We start from the raw sequence: 18,279 nt of genomic DNA, 5'->3' as shown, positions 1-18,279 counted from the left end.
GCCCTCTACTTAGTGGGGAAGGAAAGCTAATAACTGATGATATCAAGAAGGCAGAGGTGTGTTTGCCTATTTTGCTTCAGTCTTCACTAAAATGCTTAATTGTGACCAGATGTTCAACACAGTATTAACAACAAGGGGGAAGGAATACAAGCCAGAATAGGGAATGAATATGTGAAAGGATATTTAGATAAGATAGATTTATTCAAGTTGGTCAGGGCCTGATGAAATTCATGCTAGGCTACTTAAGGAACTAGCTGAAGCAATCTCGGAACTGTTAGTAATTATCTCTGAGAAGTCATGGAGGACAGGTAAGGTCCGAGAGGATTGGAGAATGGCACACATAGTATTTGTCTTTAAAAAGGGGAACAAAGAGACTCAGGGAATTATAGACCAGTCACCTAACTTAGATGCCTGGAAAGTTACTGGAACACATTATTAACAATCAATTTGTCAGCACCTAGAGGGATAGTAGGGTTATAAGGAATAGCCAGCTCTCATCCTTGATATCAAAAACATATCTTACCAAACCAACCTAATTTCCTTCTTCGACGGGATTAGAGGTCTTGTGGATGGGGGGAAGGAGGCGGGAAGCAGCAAATGTGATATATCTTGATTTTTAGTAAGACTTTTGACCCAATCCCACTTGACATCATAAGCAAATGAGGGAAATGCAGTCTAGATGATGTTACTATAGGGTGGGGACACAACTAGTCGACAGACCATACTCAAAGAGTAGATATCAATGGTTCACTGTCAGACAGAGAGGACATATCTAGTGGGGTCCTACAAGGGTCTGTTCAATATTTTTATTAAAGACTTGGATAATGGAGTGGAGAGTATGGTTATAAAATTTTGCAGTTGACACCAAGGTGAAAGGAGTTGCAAGCACTTTAGAGGAGAGGATGACAATTCAAATGACCTGGACAAATTGGAGAATTGGTCCCAATTCAGCAAGATGAAATGCAATAAAAATAAGTGCAAAGTATTTCATTTAGTAAGGAAAAACCAAATGCACAACTACAAAATGGCGAATAACTGACTAGGTGGTAGTACTGCTGAAAAGGATCTACATCACAAACTGAATACGAATCAACAATGTGATGCAATTATAAAAAAGCTAATATCATTCTTGGCTGTATTAACAGGAGTGCCATATATACAACAAGTGAGGTCATTTCCCCACTTTATTCAGCACTGGTGAAGCCTCAACTAGAGTAGTGTGTCCAGTTCTGGGCACCAGACATTAGAAAAGCTGTGGACAAATTGGAGAGAATACAGAGGAGAGCAACAAAATGATAAAAGGTTTAGAAAACCTAGCCTATGATGGAGATTTTTTTAAAAAAAAAACCTGGACATTGTAGAGAGATGTTTATGAAAGATTTGTGATTTGGAGATGCTCCCTTATAAGGGACAGTGTTCTGAGTGTGGGAATTTGGAGATGTGCTCTGGAGGCAGGGGTTGGGAACACCACTTGGCTGTGTGCAGCAGCTCACTACAGAAGCTCTCCAGTTTGTTTTATTAAAAGTTTAATTACTTTCTCATTCACTGGTTTGTTATTTAATCAACCCCAAGATCATTACATGGTGTCAGAAGTGCTGAATGAGAAGACAACTGCAGTCATTTTGAAGTTAACTTCTGAGTTTGCAATTGAAAGCAGAGACAAAGGGAGGCACCGAAGAAGCAAGTGGGGCACCAGACACAGGCTTTTGTATATATTTGGTGAGCACAATAGTAGCTTGACTAGCTTAAGAAGGGGAAAAAAACCGAAAATGGATGCATTGCAACCTCCATCCCATCTGTAATTGTCAGGCAATGTTGCAGAGAACTGGAAAAATTGACAGATTTGAATTGTATTTAGCAGCCATGGGGTAGAGGTGAAAAATGATAAAGTGAAATCATCAATATTTTTGCCAATTGTTGGGGAGGAAGCATAACAACATTTAGTTTGAAGAAGGTGAGTTAAGTAAAATACTGACTAAATTTAAGGCATATTGCATGCCAAAAAGGAAAGAAACATTTGAGAGGGATAAATGTTTTACTTGCATGCAAAGAACTCATGACACTGTAGAGCAATGTGTTTCAGAATTAAGGAAACTCAGTAAAACCTGGTTTCAGAGTAACAGCCATTTAGTCTGTATTCGCAAAAAGAAAAGGAGTACTTGTGGCACTTTAGAGACTAACCAATTTATTTGAGCATGAGCTTTCGTGAGCTATAGCTCACTTCATCGCATCCGATGAAGTGAGCTGTAGCTCACGAAAGCTCATGCTCAAATAAATTGGTTAGTCTCTAAAGTGCCACAAGTACTCCTTTTCTTTTTTCAGTAAAACCTGTGACTTTGGTGAGCTGATAGAGTCTCTGGTCAGAGATATGCCACAAATGATTCTTAATGACAATGTGTTAAGAGAGAAAATGCTCCATGAAGGAGACTTAACTTTAGAAAAAGTTCTCCAAATATGCAACTGTGAAAGCACAAATCAAAGAGCTGAATTCACCTGAAGGAGTTATCTGTGTACTAAGTACAAAATAATTCAGCCAGAATAGGTCAAATCAAAAAGTGGAACTGCTCGCTGTGAAAACCACTACTAGGGAAAAGACAGCATACAGACAGTCATGTGGAAGGTGTGAATTACAGCTTGGCCCTGGGCAGTTGGGGAAACTGTCATAAATGTGGGGAAAATAATCATTTTGCAAAATTCTGCAGATCTCAAATGCAGAAAAGTCAAGTGTATTCAGTTAAAGACAAATCTGATTGAGGAGTTTTTCATAGGTGTAGTGCAATTTGGCAAGCCTGATGAGAGGGACTGGATACTGCCTATGACAGTGAATGGAGCAATTATTCCAGGAACTCAGGTTAATATTCTGTCTGAACCACATTAGAGACAAAAAATAAGACCAAAACTGGGACCAACAGAAATAAAAGTAACTGGTTCTTCTGGAACAAATATCCCAGTGAAGGTGAGGTGGATTGCTAGCATCAACCGTAAAAGCATCATATACTGGCTCGGCTGCACATGAGAAGTTCAATCTGGTAAAATTGATGCTCCCACTACAAGATCGTGCTGAACCTGGCTATGAAGCACTCTTTCAGGAATATCATGACTTGTTTCCAGGGTTGGGTTGCTTGAAGGGTGACCATCCAGATAAACAAGCAGGTCCCTCCAGTTATCCATCCATGTAGAAAGGTGCCATTTTCACTCTGTGATAAATTCAAGGCTGAGCTTGCAAGGATGGAAGCAATGCAATTAATACAAAAAATTGAGGAACCAACAGAATGGGTGAGCTCCCTAGTCATTGTGGAGAAAAGTAATGGCCAGCTATGCATACGCTTAGATCCCAGAGACTTCAACAAGGCTATAAAAAGAGAACATTTCAAACTACCAACCAGAGAACAGGTTATGGCTCAATTTGCAAGCGCTCAATATTTCAGTAAATTGGATTCATCCTCAGGTTTTTGGCAGCTAAAATTAACTGAAGAAAGCTCAAAGCTATGCACATTTAATACCCCATTTGGAAGATAGATTCTTACGCTTCTTTGGCATAGCTTCAGCACCAGAAGGGTACCACAAACCCATACATATGAATGATGTATGAACATATTAATGGTGTTGATACCTGAATGGATGACGTCATTATGTAGGGCTCAATGAAAGAGGAGCATGGTTGTAGACTTCGGGAAGTCCTGGAGGCACTTAGAGCTGCAAACCTCAAACTAAATAGGGAGACGTGTTTTAGGACTGACTTTTGTTGGGGACATTATTTCCAATAAAGGTGTAAAACCTGATAAAAGGAAGATTTCAGCCATTGAAATGATGCCACATCCCCAATCAAAGAAAGATGTCCAATGATTCCTGGGAATGGTTAATTACTTTATAAAATTCATACCTAATCTATCTACCAAAGCAGCAACTTTGAGAAAACTCCTAGAGAATAAAAATGAATGATATTGGGATGAAGAACAGGAGGAATCATGGGAAGGTTTAAAACAACAACTGATACAAGAACCAGTGTTGAAGTTTTATGCCTCAGGAAGGCCTGTTAAAATCTCAGCAGATGCTTCACAGTCTGGGTTAGGTGCCGTGATTTTACAGAAGCATGAGGGTTGTTGGTAACCAGTGGCATATGCATGATACAGCCAAATCACTGACTGAGGCATAAGCTAGATGTATGCAGATTGAAAAGGAGTTTTTAGGAATATTGTTTGCCTGTGAGAGATTCATTCAGTATATTTATGGACAGACAGTGGAAGTTGAAATGTCCCACAAGCTCCTAATAGTGTTATTTAACAAATGATAAAGCTGCAAAAGTAGGATTTGGTTGTGACCTACATGCCTGATAAATTGCATGTTTACAGCAGATGCACTTTCCAGAGAAGTGGCTCCCACAAAACTAGAGAACACTTTAGAGATAGAGATGCAAGCCTATGTAGGTCTGATTGTAAAGTCAATTCCTATAGCTAACAGGAAATTGCAACAAATAAGAGAGGAAATGAAGAAAGATGAATCATTAGGAATCCTTAAAGAAGTGATAATTAAAGGCTGGCCTGAAGAAATAAACAGTTGCTATCCAAGTATAAGAAAGTATTGGACTGCAGACATGAATTTACTGTGATAGATGGGGTGATTTTCAAGGGCAGTACGTTGTAATTCCAATGAGCCTCTGAAAAGGAATGCTACAGAAGATCCACAAGGGTCATTTAGGAATTGAGAAGTGCAAACAATGAGCATGAGAGGTGCTGTGTTGACCACGGATCAATCACAACATCACTAATGTGGTAGGAAACTGCTTTTCCTGCTTGAAATACAAGCCATGCCAACAAGCAGAGCCACTGAGACCTCATCCAGTTCCATTAAGGCCTTATGAGAGGGTAGGCACTGACTTATTTACCTGGCAATCAAAGGTTTATTTAATAGTCACAGATTATTATTCTCTGTATCCAGAAATTAGCACACTGCACAGTACGAATAGTAAATCAGTGATAGCTGGCAGGAAGGGAATCTTCTCCAGACATGGAATTCCAGATGAAGTCTTTAGCGATAATAGGCTGCAATTTTCCAGTGCAGATTTTAGGCAATTTGCAATAGATTGGGACTTTCATCACAAAACATTAAGTCCAAATTACCCCCAATCATATGGATTTGTGGAAAGGTCTATACGGACAGTAAAGAACCTTATGAAAAAAACTTCTGACAGTGCGGGTGATTTGTATAAAGCTTTATTGATTTACCAAAGTACACTGCTGGAGTATGGCTTTTCTCCAGTTCAGCCGTTAATGGGAAGAAGGATCAGATCCAATTTACCAATTATTGATAACCTGCTGAAATCTCATAACAATGCAACGATATGGAAGATTAAAGAAAATCAGAAATATTATTTTGACAAAAGGGTGTGTGATCTCTCAACACAGGTGATAGAGGAATCACACCTCTAATATTTGGGGCCAAATAGGTACTGTTAAAGAACAGCTACATCCAAGGTCTTGTGCAGTACAGACAGACCAGGGAGAGACATTTCAATGTAATCGAAGGGATCTATGAGTAATTCTGGAAAGTTCCAACACATTGACAATTGAGGTGGACTCTGGCATTTCCCATCTGACTGATCCTTTATCATCAACACACACAGGAGAAACTGTCAAGGAACAGGAGAACAACTCAAATTCTAATGAAAGGCTGATACTCAGAAGATCAGAGCGGGAGATTGAACATCCTGAAGGACTCATAAGAGACTTGCTAACCTTCCTGGAGAAAGGGATATTTGAGAAAAGTGAGTGGTAAAGACTCACTCAAGAATGATGTTCTGGTAACCTCTCCTCTGTAGGCAGTTGACCCACTGGGTTTATGAAAATGTACTAGATGGGTTGAGAATATAATATATGTGGTGTTAGATAGTTGTAAGCGATGTAGAGATGTGTTTATGAAAGATTGTGATTTGGAGATGCTCCCTCATAAGGGACACTATTATGAGTGTGGGAATTTGGAGATGTGCCCTGGAGGCAAGTTGGGAACGCTGTGGCTGTGTGCAGAAACTTACTACAGAAACTCTCCAGTTTGTTTTAGTAAAGTTTTATTCCTTTCTCATTCATGGGTTTGTTATTTAATGAACCCCAAGATTGTTACAGACATGTTTAGTCTTGAGGAAAGAAGTCTGAGGGGGGACCTGATAGGTCTTCAGATAAGTTTAGAGAACTGTGATCAATTGTTCTCATTGTCCACTGAAGGTGGATAAGAATAATAGGCTTAATCTGCAAGAAGGGAGATTTAGAGATATGAGAACATTTCCCTAAATATAAGGATAGTTAAACTCTGGACTAGGTTTCCAGGGGAAGTTGTGGAATCCCTAGCACTGGAGGTTTAAGAACAGATTGGACAAACATCTGTCAGGGATGGTCTAGGTTTACTTGATCCTGCCTCAGCACAGGGAGCTGGACTCAGTGGCTTCTCAAAATCCCTTTTAGCCCTACGTTTCTATGATTCTATATGTATAGTATTTTCTATGTTTGTTTTCCTTTTAAATAAGAATTTTAAGGTAGTATTATTTATTAAAGGGTGCTGTTAACTTGAACTCTTTGGGGTAGATTAAATAGCATGTCATTAATTTGTTTTTATTAAATTCCTTAAAAATGTATAAAGGTTTTTATAGCTCCCTACTGATGTTTATAAAGGATATTTCAGCAATAGCATTATCACTTAAGACCTTCCAGCTTCTAAACTTCTCACTGGAACCAGCAGCGGCATTCTAAGGAATGAAGAACCCCACCTCTTCCTACCCTCTCTCAGGCTTTTGTTCATCCCTGCTCCCATGCAAGTGGTGAGGGAAAGAAGTAGCATGGTTGAAAATTTTCATTAATGTAAAATGTGATTTGTGACTAAACAGAGTTTTATGTAAGTGCCTAATTTCGTGACAAATTATTTTTTTCCATTGAAAAAACTGGTGCCTGTAAACTGAAATATTTCAGCCAAAATCCAAAATATTTCAATAGAATATGGCACTACAGTGCATCACAGGAGTTGTAGTTTGCTTTCCTCATGTCCCTATTCTCCTATATGGGCTGGGCTTTCCAGCCAGACTATATCTCCCATAAGGTACTGCCTTCCCTCCGAAACAGGAGAGACCATGGTGCATGATGAGAAATGTAGTTTGACTAGTGAAAGTTACCAATAGAAAAGAATGGGAGAATGAGGCCCCCAAACTATAACTTCCAAAAGGCACCTTGATGAGCACCTAAACCTCATTTTTTTGCCCACAAAATTGAAATTTTCCACAGAAAAAGCCCCCAATTTCTGAGCGGTGGTAGAAAGATAGAAAAAGCTCCTGTGGATCGCCTCTGCACTCCTGCCCTCAGGTAACAAACACTCCCTAGCCCTTTGTGTGATTCCTGAGAGGAAAGAGGATTTTTCTGATGTGCACCCCTTGCTGCTGTTGCTCTATGCAAGGAGTCCTAGGAGCTTCAAAAGGAGAGACCTACTCAGAAAGAGCAGTAGCTCTGCTGCTATGTTACTGGAAAGCACCCCCTTACAGGTCCTGGCAAGGAGTGTGCATATAAGTTTTGCCCAGAGTGGTGATGATAATCCAGGACACATCAAGTGCAACTGACTATCAACAAAACATTGACTGTTCATGCATTGTATTGAATGTGTAGAATAAACCAGCTGAAGTAGAGAAATGTTTTCCAGTAGATTTCTCTTAGTTACAGTAATATTAGATGTTGTGTGTAACTGTAGAATTGTGAATACAGCCATTTTGAATGGGGTTTTGATGTTCAGGTTGATGGTGTCCCTTTTAACATACACCAAAAATAGCAATTGATATGTGGAGTGTTTCAGAGTAGCAGCCGTGTTAGTCTGTATTCTCAAAAAGAAAAGGAGTACTTGTGGCACCTTAGAGACTAACCAATTTATCTGAGCATAAGCTTTCGTGAGCTACAGCTCGCTTTATAAATGTTGGAGGAGAAGAATATAACTTTTGGAACTGATATTTCAACTTTAACATTCCACAAACGTTCTTTGTTTGCACTTATAACACAAACAGACTAGTGGATGAATAGATCTGTATGTGTGTGTATTCCAAGAGTCATCAATTTTTCCTTTTTTTTCTGGCTAAGACTCTAAAATGACTAATCTATTTTTGATTTCAGTTGGATTACTGATATTATTAAGTCCTAGTCACTCTCTCTTACTGACCATGTTGGCAGAATTTAAACTATTCAAATTAAAGACCATGTTTATAGTAATACTGTCCAGTGATCAACACAGCAGTGTTGTCATGGAGACGTTTTTAAGGATACTTTAGGGTGTATGGTGCCTGTTTTGGATGAGGAGGGGCTGGGGGTGCAAAATAACTACACTGGAATATATAATACCAGATTTGAATACTAGAAGCAATCCAAATCACAATAAACCTTTAACCTTTAATTGTAAAGGAATGATCATTTGACATTATATTAAATCTCTGAGTACTTAATTACCAATATTCATTATAGTAAAGAAGAAACTGTTCTTTATTGCAGCCTAAATTGTAAGTTTATAGCACAGGTAGAGGTATAGCATTTATACTGACCAGGGTAGTTTTAATCTTTTCCCTATTCCTCTCACTTCCTTCCACTGCTTGCTAGTCTTCATACAAAAATCCAAAATGAAAGATAAACGCTAAACAATATACAGTAAATGAGAGGGCAGGGGAAATATTCTTGTAACAAATTTAACCTGTCCATGATAGCAGAGTGCCCATTTTATAGGGCCACATTTATTGGCCCTTTGGTCACCACATTATCTTTCTCTTCAAAATCAGTTCACATTTTTATTAAAAGAATTTGTGAGATATTTAGCTTAGTCAGAGTGGCAGATAGAACATGGACCTGTCAGATTATATAACTGCTGTTAAAACTACATTATAAAATGGCAAAACTATAAGTAGAATGTATCCATTTACTTCATCTGGATTTTGTTTTCATGGATTGTTAATTTATTGCCATAACTTTAAGAGAAAAAGTTATGGATATAAATAGTTCGAGTAATACTTTTAATAATTCCTGTTCAGTGTAATGTGGCAGTTCTACACGTTTTCAGAATGACCATAATATGAAATTCACAGCTACATTCTAGGAAAGATTAAATACATGAAAATAGACTAATATATTAAAAATACCAGACAGTTTTAATTACAAGAGACCTAGAATATATATGTAGAATATGTATGGACTGTATTCTCCTTTAAGGCTTGATTAAGCATTTAGGCACAGCCCTGTGTAAGTAGTTGTACACAACTTCTTCCCTGCTTCTCTCTGGCTTTTAAGGACGAGGCATATTTCAGTTGTGCCCAGACATTGTTGGCTGGCTCATGTAGAGGCTACTCCTGTCCACTTGCTCACAGTGGGAAGTATAGTGTGCACAGCTCCTGCTCTGCCTCTTGTAGCCAGAACCACCATAAGAGGTTTAATGCAGACATTGGAGGGATGCCTCCTTCCCCTTACTCCCATGTCCAGCCATGTTATCTACTGTCATAGTCAATCCCTTAATGAAGAATTTTTTTTAAAAAAGCATGACTGGTATTAGTTTTAGTGTTCAAAGATTTAAAAAGGCACACTTAATTCTTTTATTTTATGTGTACATACGAGACTGACTAAAGCTTCACAATTTGGATCTGAATCTGGATTTCTAGCACCCTACTTTGGTCGTAGATTTTCTTTCTGTGTATATATTTAAAATAAATGTACAATGCCTCAGCAATATAATGAGTTGAAGCTAAAAATAGGCAAGAGATATGGCTGAAACTGAAGATAAATCCTTCCACAGACTGGGAAGGAATTTCCATTTATTTATTTTTTGCATAGTGGAGTGCAGGTCAGCCCATATGGCTCTTGTTTGATCTTGTGAAGAAAGCCACTCACTGATTCAAAACGTTTGTTTGTAGGTGTCAGGTTGACCTGTCAGCCCTGAGTAGAGAACAAACTCACAAGCTGGAGTTGCAGCTGGAGGAAGGAGAAGGATGGTTGGTACTGCTGGTCACCCTGACAGCATCAGCTGCAGTCAGTATCTCTGACCTCTCTGTCAACTCCTTGGAGGACCAGAAAGAGCGAGAGGAAATACTAAAGAGATATGTATGTAGCACCTATTGCTTATCCTTCTTAACGTTATGTTGCAAATAATTAACTACTATGAGAAAAAAATTCTGAATATATCTACTATGTAATCAGTGGTGCTGATTTAAGCTAATAATTAATACTAGTAGTAACTGACTTAAATATCTAGATAACATCATCAGAGCCCTACAATTTACCTTTATATAAATGTTGTGTACATGAATATTCAGCTCCTGTATTTGACCGTGTCATTTAAGTAGTTAATTTAACTACTTTATGTAATTTTGATTATTTTTGTTTTCCAAGTGCAGTATAATTTAAGATGTTTTTTTAGCAATTTTACAATATTTCAGAGAATCTTTACAATAGCAACTATTCATTTCAGCTTGTGTAAAGCACCCATATCCTTTTCAAAGGTTTTGCAGTAGTTATACAGCATAGTAGAAAGCAAGATGACTTCTTATTTTTTGACTAAGTGTTAGAGTTTGGAGCAGTGGTTTGTCTCATTAAAATAATTGTATTAAACCATCTTTCCATTTCAGAATATTCTGAAACAAATTATTTTATTTCCCAGCATCCTCACATGGTGCAGAATCTGTGTAGTTTTATCAAAGCAACAGAGAGGGGAGCTCTTACTCCAGCATTTATTAATACGTAAATCACTAAAAGTAACTGTCTTTCTACATATGGAGAATTTAAAAAAAAAAAAAGCTATTTCCACTTAAAATTACAAAGCTTTTATTGTACAATGCTGCCAGGTGTTTAGAAGGCTTCTCTAGACACTCAGCCATTAAACCAAGCTCTGACTAACAAAGAGCCGCTTAATATTTTTTTTTTTTTAGATTTTAAAATATTCCTATTCCCTGACTGACATCCTTTCAATAACTGAATTTAATAAAGATGTACCTTATCAGGCTGTGCAGATAACATGAAGTGCTAGTACTAATGCTGTACAATATTCTTCAAACAGATTAGCAGGATGTGCGCTTCAGCAAATTTATTCTGGCTATCTCCACTGAATCAGCTGTCTGCTAATGCTTGTACAACTCATACACCAATAGTGTTATCATAAACACAGTTTAATAGAGGTGACTTAGCAAGGCTAAATATTATATTTTCTAACCCAGCTGAGAGCTAAGGTATTGTGCACCATCTTTGAAAAATAATTACAATTATGAGAATTAGTTCAGATTTTGGTATCCACCAATACAGAGTCTGTTGTCAGAATAGATCTTTATAAATATAACACATTCCGATAGATTAATTTTATAGTTACATACATTTTGATATAAGTGTAAAAATACCATATTTTTGTGGATTATTGTGGTAGGATGATACAAGTTAAGTGGTATTGATAGTTTTCATAGTTTAGCAGCAGTATAGAAAAATATTATTGCTCCATATTTTTACATAGCTTTCTTAAATTCCCTTTTTGCTTCATAAATTAAACACATAGCATTATTTATGTGGAAAAAGAATGATCAAATAATTTCGTATTCTGACATGTTCTTATATACAAAACATCATTTTTCAAAATTTAAATATGTTTTCAATATGCACAAATAAGCATTGTTTGAAGGATGTATTTAATTTGATATGTGGTAGAAAAATAAGGTTTGCAATTACATGTATTCCAGATTTTAACATTGGAAATGCCTGCTGAGAAATTGCAATATTTTGTTCACTAAACTGATCCATAAATAGCAGCAGAAATAGAGGGCAAAGACTTAACAATACAGTATTTACAAAATTCAAATGTTCTTTCCTTAGCTTTCTGCTTATCTTCGGTGTTTGAGTCTGCCTTAAAGGACAGAGATGTAATAAACCAGTATTATGCAATTAGTGAGGTACACTATATCATTTGGTGTCTTTATTTTAGGGCTTTTTATTTTTTGCTTTCTTAAAGAATCTAGTTGCCATCTGAAATGTATTTTGCACCCATTCTTGTGGCCAAAAGCAGTCCGTCAGCTGACCCTGGCATCAGATCAAGTAGCCTTGGAAAATTACTCTATTACTGTCATTTAACCATTTGTAGCTGAACATTAGAGCCCTACAAATTAAACAGACATTACTGTTTGAACCGTTATTTTACCACAATTGTCTGAGAAGATTAATTCCTTTTGGGTTCGGGGGAGGAGCGCAGTAATGGGTACAGACCAAGAGAGATTGTATGACCTTTTCAGAATGGGTGTGCTGAACCCCTGGTCCCCCTTGTCACAGTTTAAAAACCAGAGGAGCTAGTTTAGAGAAGAAGTTGTTAGCATTCCATTTTTATTATGACATTTCACAGTCATCCGATTTAATGTCCCTTGACCGGATTGTCCACCGTGAGACGATGGGCTTGAAATGTTATTTAGAGCATTGATAAAAGGTGAGTGGTTCTAAGATGACAGCGAGTCATAAGGCTGGTGGTGTGACATTAATTTTCTCCATAACAGAGATGGAATAAGACGTCACGGTGACAAGCTGTCAATCAGTACTGGCCCCTCAGTGTATCTCGATGCCATAGGATGGGGTATTGCTTCTCCCATAATAGAGCTGAACTGAGATGCTCTCCCTGACAGCTGCTGCAGCCATACAGAAAATATATTATACAGCCTTTCATTAAAAAAATAAAGAGGACTCATCTCCAGAGCATTTCAATCTTTCCCCATCTATTGAGGGCTGAAAGGATTCACAGCAAATCATAGATTCCTCTGCTATGGAAATTTCAGGCTTCAGAAACCATCCAGGTTTTGAGGCCTTCAACAATAATCATAAATAAGAAGACAGAATATATTTTGATAAATCATTACTTAGTTACGTATTAAAGTAATATATTAAAATAATTCATATTTCATAGAGTCCCTACAATAATATTGTACCATGTGTCAGGGGCCCAGAATGTCAGAATATGCAATAAATGACTCTAAATCAGCTGACTTGCTGAAACTAAAAATTCAAACAATAATTATCCTGCAGAGTGTGAAGATGGGTATCAGGTATTGAAAGTGAAATATAGCAATGCTGCCTTTTTTACAGGATGAGCTTACCAATGTTATATGTGTTTTTGGGGGGTTGCGAGGGTTTAATGTTTTTTTCTTTGTTTCTAGCCACCATGAAACTTGGGTTAAGTAGCTTCAAAAAAACATGGTGCAGAAACTTTTTTGTAAATCTCTTCCACACTGCATTAGAAGAGGGAAATTATTTCTGTTATGGTACCAGCCCTGATAAGAAGCTTCCAAAACTTGATCATTATTGTAATAAATGACAGACTTGTGCCAACAAATATTTGAATTATAACATCACTATCTGTAACACCACCTCCACCACCCTCAATTTGCAAGCACATAAAGAGAGGGTGAAGTATATTTTGATTAAACTTTGTCATCTGTCTATTTTAAACAGATTTCTGAAGATAAACAAATGTTTAAAAAGATTAAAACAAAATCCTTGTGATAAACACTTTTCATATATGAAAAAAGTAAACCATATGAGATTACACATAACTGCATTTCCTCAGCTCAGTATACCAAGGTCAAACCTTCACTCTAAACAATAAACAGTCAGATGGGACTTATAAAATTAATGTCAGAGTATGATTTGACTGTCAAAATTTTCTTATTAATAAAAGACAAGGATGCATTTTATACTCCTAACATTTTAATGGCTATGTTTGGTATGCATAAATATTATATATTTTTCAAGCAGCCTAACATTTAAGATTCTATTCAAATAGCATCTTTAACAAGTAGAATAGTAATCTTAGTTTGCTCACATCAAACTCTAATTTTCCATAAAAGTCAGTTTTACCCCCATGTAATATAATTCAAAATCCTTGACTCAGTGTCTCTGTTGATGCTTACATGACCTACAAACCAAAATATTATTATAAATATTCAGACATAAGTAAGAGGTTTCACATGCTTTGTCTATGTCACAATAATAGAATAAGACCATGGGCATAAAACCTATTGGGCCTTAAAAAATGGGTACAAGTGTTTTGTTGATGAGTGACTTTGTACGCAAATGATAACCTTTACGGCCAAGATTTTCAAACACTTTTGAAAATCAGACTACATCCCGAGGTGTCTAAATCTGGACTTAGAAGCCTAATTTTAATTTCCCAATTTTGAAGATACTGATTTAGATGCATAATATATAAATGTTAGCAGTGGTCCTCTCAATTAATTGTGGGGTTAAAACTGCATCTGTGGAACTGGCCACTGCATTCAAGCTTTATAAAAAATGTTTCTGGCCTATTGCACTCAGTTACTGTAATACCATTTTGTTACTTTGTTATTTAAAATCACAACAAAATACTGTTTCTAAATAGTTGTAACAGAGAATTCTAAAAATATTGCTTATTATGAATGAGGGCTTGTACTCTATTCCAGTTTTTTTTTCTTCTTTTTATAAAATGTGTCTAAATTATACATAATCCTTGGTGGTGGGGAAAAGAGATTTATTATGAGAGTTCCTTGTAATGTACTGAGAGCCATCTTTCAGTCTCTTCTTCTCTCTTTGCATGTGTCACTCTTGTTAAGCACAGTGGTAGTTGCATATTTTCCTCAAGGGGAAAAAAGAGTTGGCCCTTAATCACACATGAACCTGTCTTGCTCAAGCTATAACAAGGAAAACATAAGTATGATTCTCATGTGCAAGAGGGACTATTGTATATTTGATCATTTTTTAAAAAAAATATTTTGTTATTCTTAATAGGATATCAAAATTTAAAACTTTGTAGTTAATAGCTCAAGTATATAATATTAGGGGAGTAATACAGTAGCATTAATTTCTTATTAATATATTTTATCCTGACATACTCTTCCATTTTTATCTTATAATGATTGGGTAATGGAGTGTGTTGAAACAGAGACTGATAACAGTAAGTTCCTATTGAAATTAAAAAGTGAAGAAGGCAATCATTTGAAACAGCATTGTATTTAATGAATTTTGGATTGGGGAGGGAAAACCATTAACCTCTTTCCTTTCCACACAGCCTGTAATAACTTTTTATTATTATTGTTTAGAGCACAATGAGGATGTTTCACAACATGAAGGATGTAGGATTTCTACAGGTGAAGGTCATCAGAGCAGAAGCATTGATGGCAGCTGATGTCACAGGCAAGGACTGATTCAGTTTCTATGATAGTAGATAGTATAATTAGAGAGTCTTGGATTTGGTCATTTTTAAAGAATTGATCAGTTTCCACAAGGTGTGAAGTTTAAGGAAGATAAGTGTGTCAGAATTTCATTGCCCAGTTTGCAAACAATCCCACCTTCTATCCCCAAAAAATTCCCAACCAAAACTTTTTATATGCTGGGCTATGAGGCCTTGTAATACCAGGGACTAGAATCCTATATAGAGTATCTATGGGAAAGGAGAAATACACCTTTTTCTCCATCAGAGGTCCTGCAAAGACATTTCATGAGCTACAAATGCAGGACTTTATTTTTTAATGGATACAAATACACAAAATTCTCAGAATCAAAACTGCAATGAGTTAACAGTTCAAAATATGAAAGTCAAATACTGCTCTAAAGCAGTCATCAAAATAATCTTTTGGTACTTGCTAAAGAGCTTGCCACACTGTATGTGGTTTAAAATTTAAAAAAAAAAATCTTCCAAAGAAATAGTTTCCCACAATCAGTGCTACAAATGTAAATGACCCATTATAGGTAAAAGACTGGACCTTGAATAACCGCTTCCAAAATAATCACAAGAAAATACAGTTTTGAAATTATTCTGTTTTTAAATCTTCTTGTTTTGTCCTTGTACTAATAATTAGCTGATTGGATAATTTTGTCTTCTGCTTTTGGAAATTATTTAAGAATAATCATTGCAGTCATAGTCACCATTTTTCTTCAGAAATATGTTATCTCTTAAAAGTACACCCACCTGCACACTGCACATGCTGAATGGAACAAGATGAGATTGTCCTCTTTCAGAAAGTAGCCATTGCAGCTGTAAGAATTCATGAATATGCTGACTATATTAACCTAGTTGGCTTAGCTGCCACTTGGGAACCTGAAGTACAAGTTCTGTCACAGGTATAAATATAGATATATGGTAGAAAATTCCTTTCCTAATCCTTCTGTGTAAATTAACATGAATATCAATAGTTTATTATCTTAGATGATCTAACAGGACAAAAAAATTATTGCTGAAACAGGTCATCCTGTTGGTGGAACACAAAATAACAGATTCTTTCTTTGGCAGAGATTGGTGAAACACTTCTAAAGGTTCCTCACTCTGCTTTGACCTTATAATCCAATGTGGTCTGAACAGAGAGAGAGAGATTAAGTTATTCAGGGGGAATGGGATAATTCAGTCTTTGACCTTGTTCAGTCCTGGACTTTTCCTGATCAACATGTCATCTGTGCCAGTTGCCGAAGTTTTTGGAAATACATTTGATTCAATTAGAGATGTACATAACTACCAAAAACTATTTTCAGACTCTGCACATTCAGAATGACTGTCGGTTAGCAAGTGGAAGGAATATTTGATATCCTCCCCATTCCTATGTGTCCTAAATATTTTGTCCACCATGAATAGCCAGAACAATTATTTATATAATATAGGTGTTTTTAAAGGGCTATGTATTTCAAAGTTTATACAAATTATTGCACTTTTTTGAGGAAAAAATTGCCATCAGTTTGAAAGGCAACTGATAGGTTTTTTAAAAAATGCTGTAATTTACACCTATTTTATGTACTGGCCTTTAGAATTATGTGACTGATCTACCTTCAGATTAAATTTTGAATTTGAAAAATGTATGTTTAGAAATAACTGATGATTTATTTGCTGATTGTTTGGTCTTTAATTATTCATTATATGTTCATCCCACATACACCTCCAGTGAAGTATCTTGTAAATAACATTTAGGACCTCATCCTCCAACTCTTACTTAAGTGAGTAATCCTTACTGATGTGAGTAGACCAGCTGACATCAACAATGCTACATGTGTGATTAAGAATTGCTCATATGAATGGGGATCAGGATGCTAATCTGCATTTTTTTCTATAATAATCCAAATAATAATACATCCTTTTTTTCTGATTTAATCTTATGGATTTTTCTCCTGAGTCTCAGCAGGAACACACAGACACTCCTGTACAGTACCTGTGTGATTTACTCCCTTTCTGTAGGCTGAAAATATCCCATTTCACTTTCAGGCCTTTTTTAATATAAAGTAATAAGTCAAAATTCATTAGTTTAGGCTGAATAGTTAAAAAAAAATCGTAATATTCCATCATTAAGCATAAGCACAGAGTGGGGAAGATTTCTGTAATCTTTTAAGTAGTCATCAATCTTACTACAGTAAAAAAGAATTTTTTCCTTTCAAAATGTAAAATTTTTCTTTTGTTACTATACATTCATTGAGAAGCACTGTAATACTGTATTAACTCTGTGTGAATAAAGAGCAATTGAGAGTCCCATTGAATGAGGGAGTAAAAAGCACAAATTACTTTTTAATGAAACCCTCAATTCTTTTCCTTTCCACAAAAAGCCCATAGCCTTGTTCAGACTACAGTAGGTCACTTCAGTTAAGCCCCTAATAAACTGTTGATAGTAGAGGGTAGTTTTTTCTTTAGGCTCAATAGCCTAGTGTTGGACAGTTCACTTCAAATCATTAAGGTTAATACAGATTAAAAAAAGAGATTAACTGGGTGGTTAAGGCCTCCGTTTACAACGCCCACACATACACATGCATTGAACAAGACACGAGAGCGGATTGAAATTTCAGTCAAGTTGTGGGCAGGCTTTCACAGCCTGAGAAACTGGGTGCTACAGTTTTGAAAATTGGTCACTGTTAAGTGTGCTATAACTAGGCTTGAGATGTATTGAAAAGTACTATTCGGTGAACCCATTTCCAGGAACACATGAAAGGGGCATAATCCTCTGAGGTGTTGAGTGCTTAGCACTCCAGCTTGATTTCAATAGGAATGGAGAGTGCTGAGCATGTTGTAGGATTGGTCTCTAAAGGAGCTGACCTACTGTAAGAATATACTTTCCTTGCACCAGACAAAAATACAGAGCAGTGTATCTCAAATGTGGTCATGGAATTCCTGCTTCAGGCCAAAAATATTAGGGCCTTCACCAATGTCAACTTTTTTTAAGTTGGGAAATGTGGTGGAGCAAAGGGAATTCACCGGAAAAATATTAGAAAATATATTTTTGGATTTCTTATTTGACCAAATGGAATAGAACAAAAT

At 36.4% G+C, this 18,279-nt stretch overlaps 1 protein-coding gene across 1 annotated transcript in view; it reads left to right on the top strand.

The window, feature by feature from the left end:
- The window catches only part of MCTP1 (multiple C2 and transmembrane domain containing 1), a 440,685-nt gene that overhangs the window by 273,017 nt on the left and 149,389 nt on the right, over window positions 1-18,279 (top strand). Inside the window, exons 9-10 of the mRNA XM_077816331.1 lie at window positions 9,911-10,097; window positions 15,092-15,185. Coding sequence (XP_077672457.1) covers window positions 9,911-10,097; window positions 15,092-15,185 — 281 coding nt within the window. The remainder of the gene's footprint in view (window positions 1-9,910; window positions 10,098-15,091; window positions 15,186-18,279) is intronic.

This window comes from Eretmochelys imbricata, chromosome 5, assembly GCF_965152235.1.
Source record: "Eretmochelys imbricata isolate rEreImb1 chromosome 5, rEreImb1.hap1, whole genome shotgun sequence".
Taxonomy (NCBI): Eukaryota; Metazoa; Chordata; order Testudines; family Cheloniidae; genus Eretmochelys; species Eretmochelys imbricata.
Note: the sequence above shows the minus strand (reverse complement) of the source record. Positions and strands in the feature narration are given on the sequence as shown.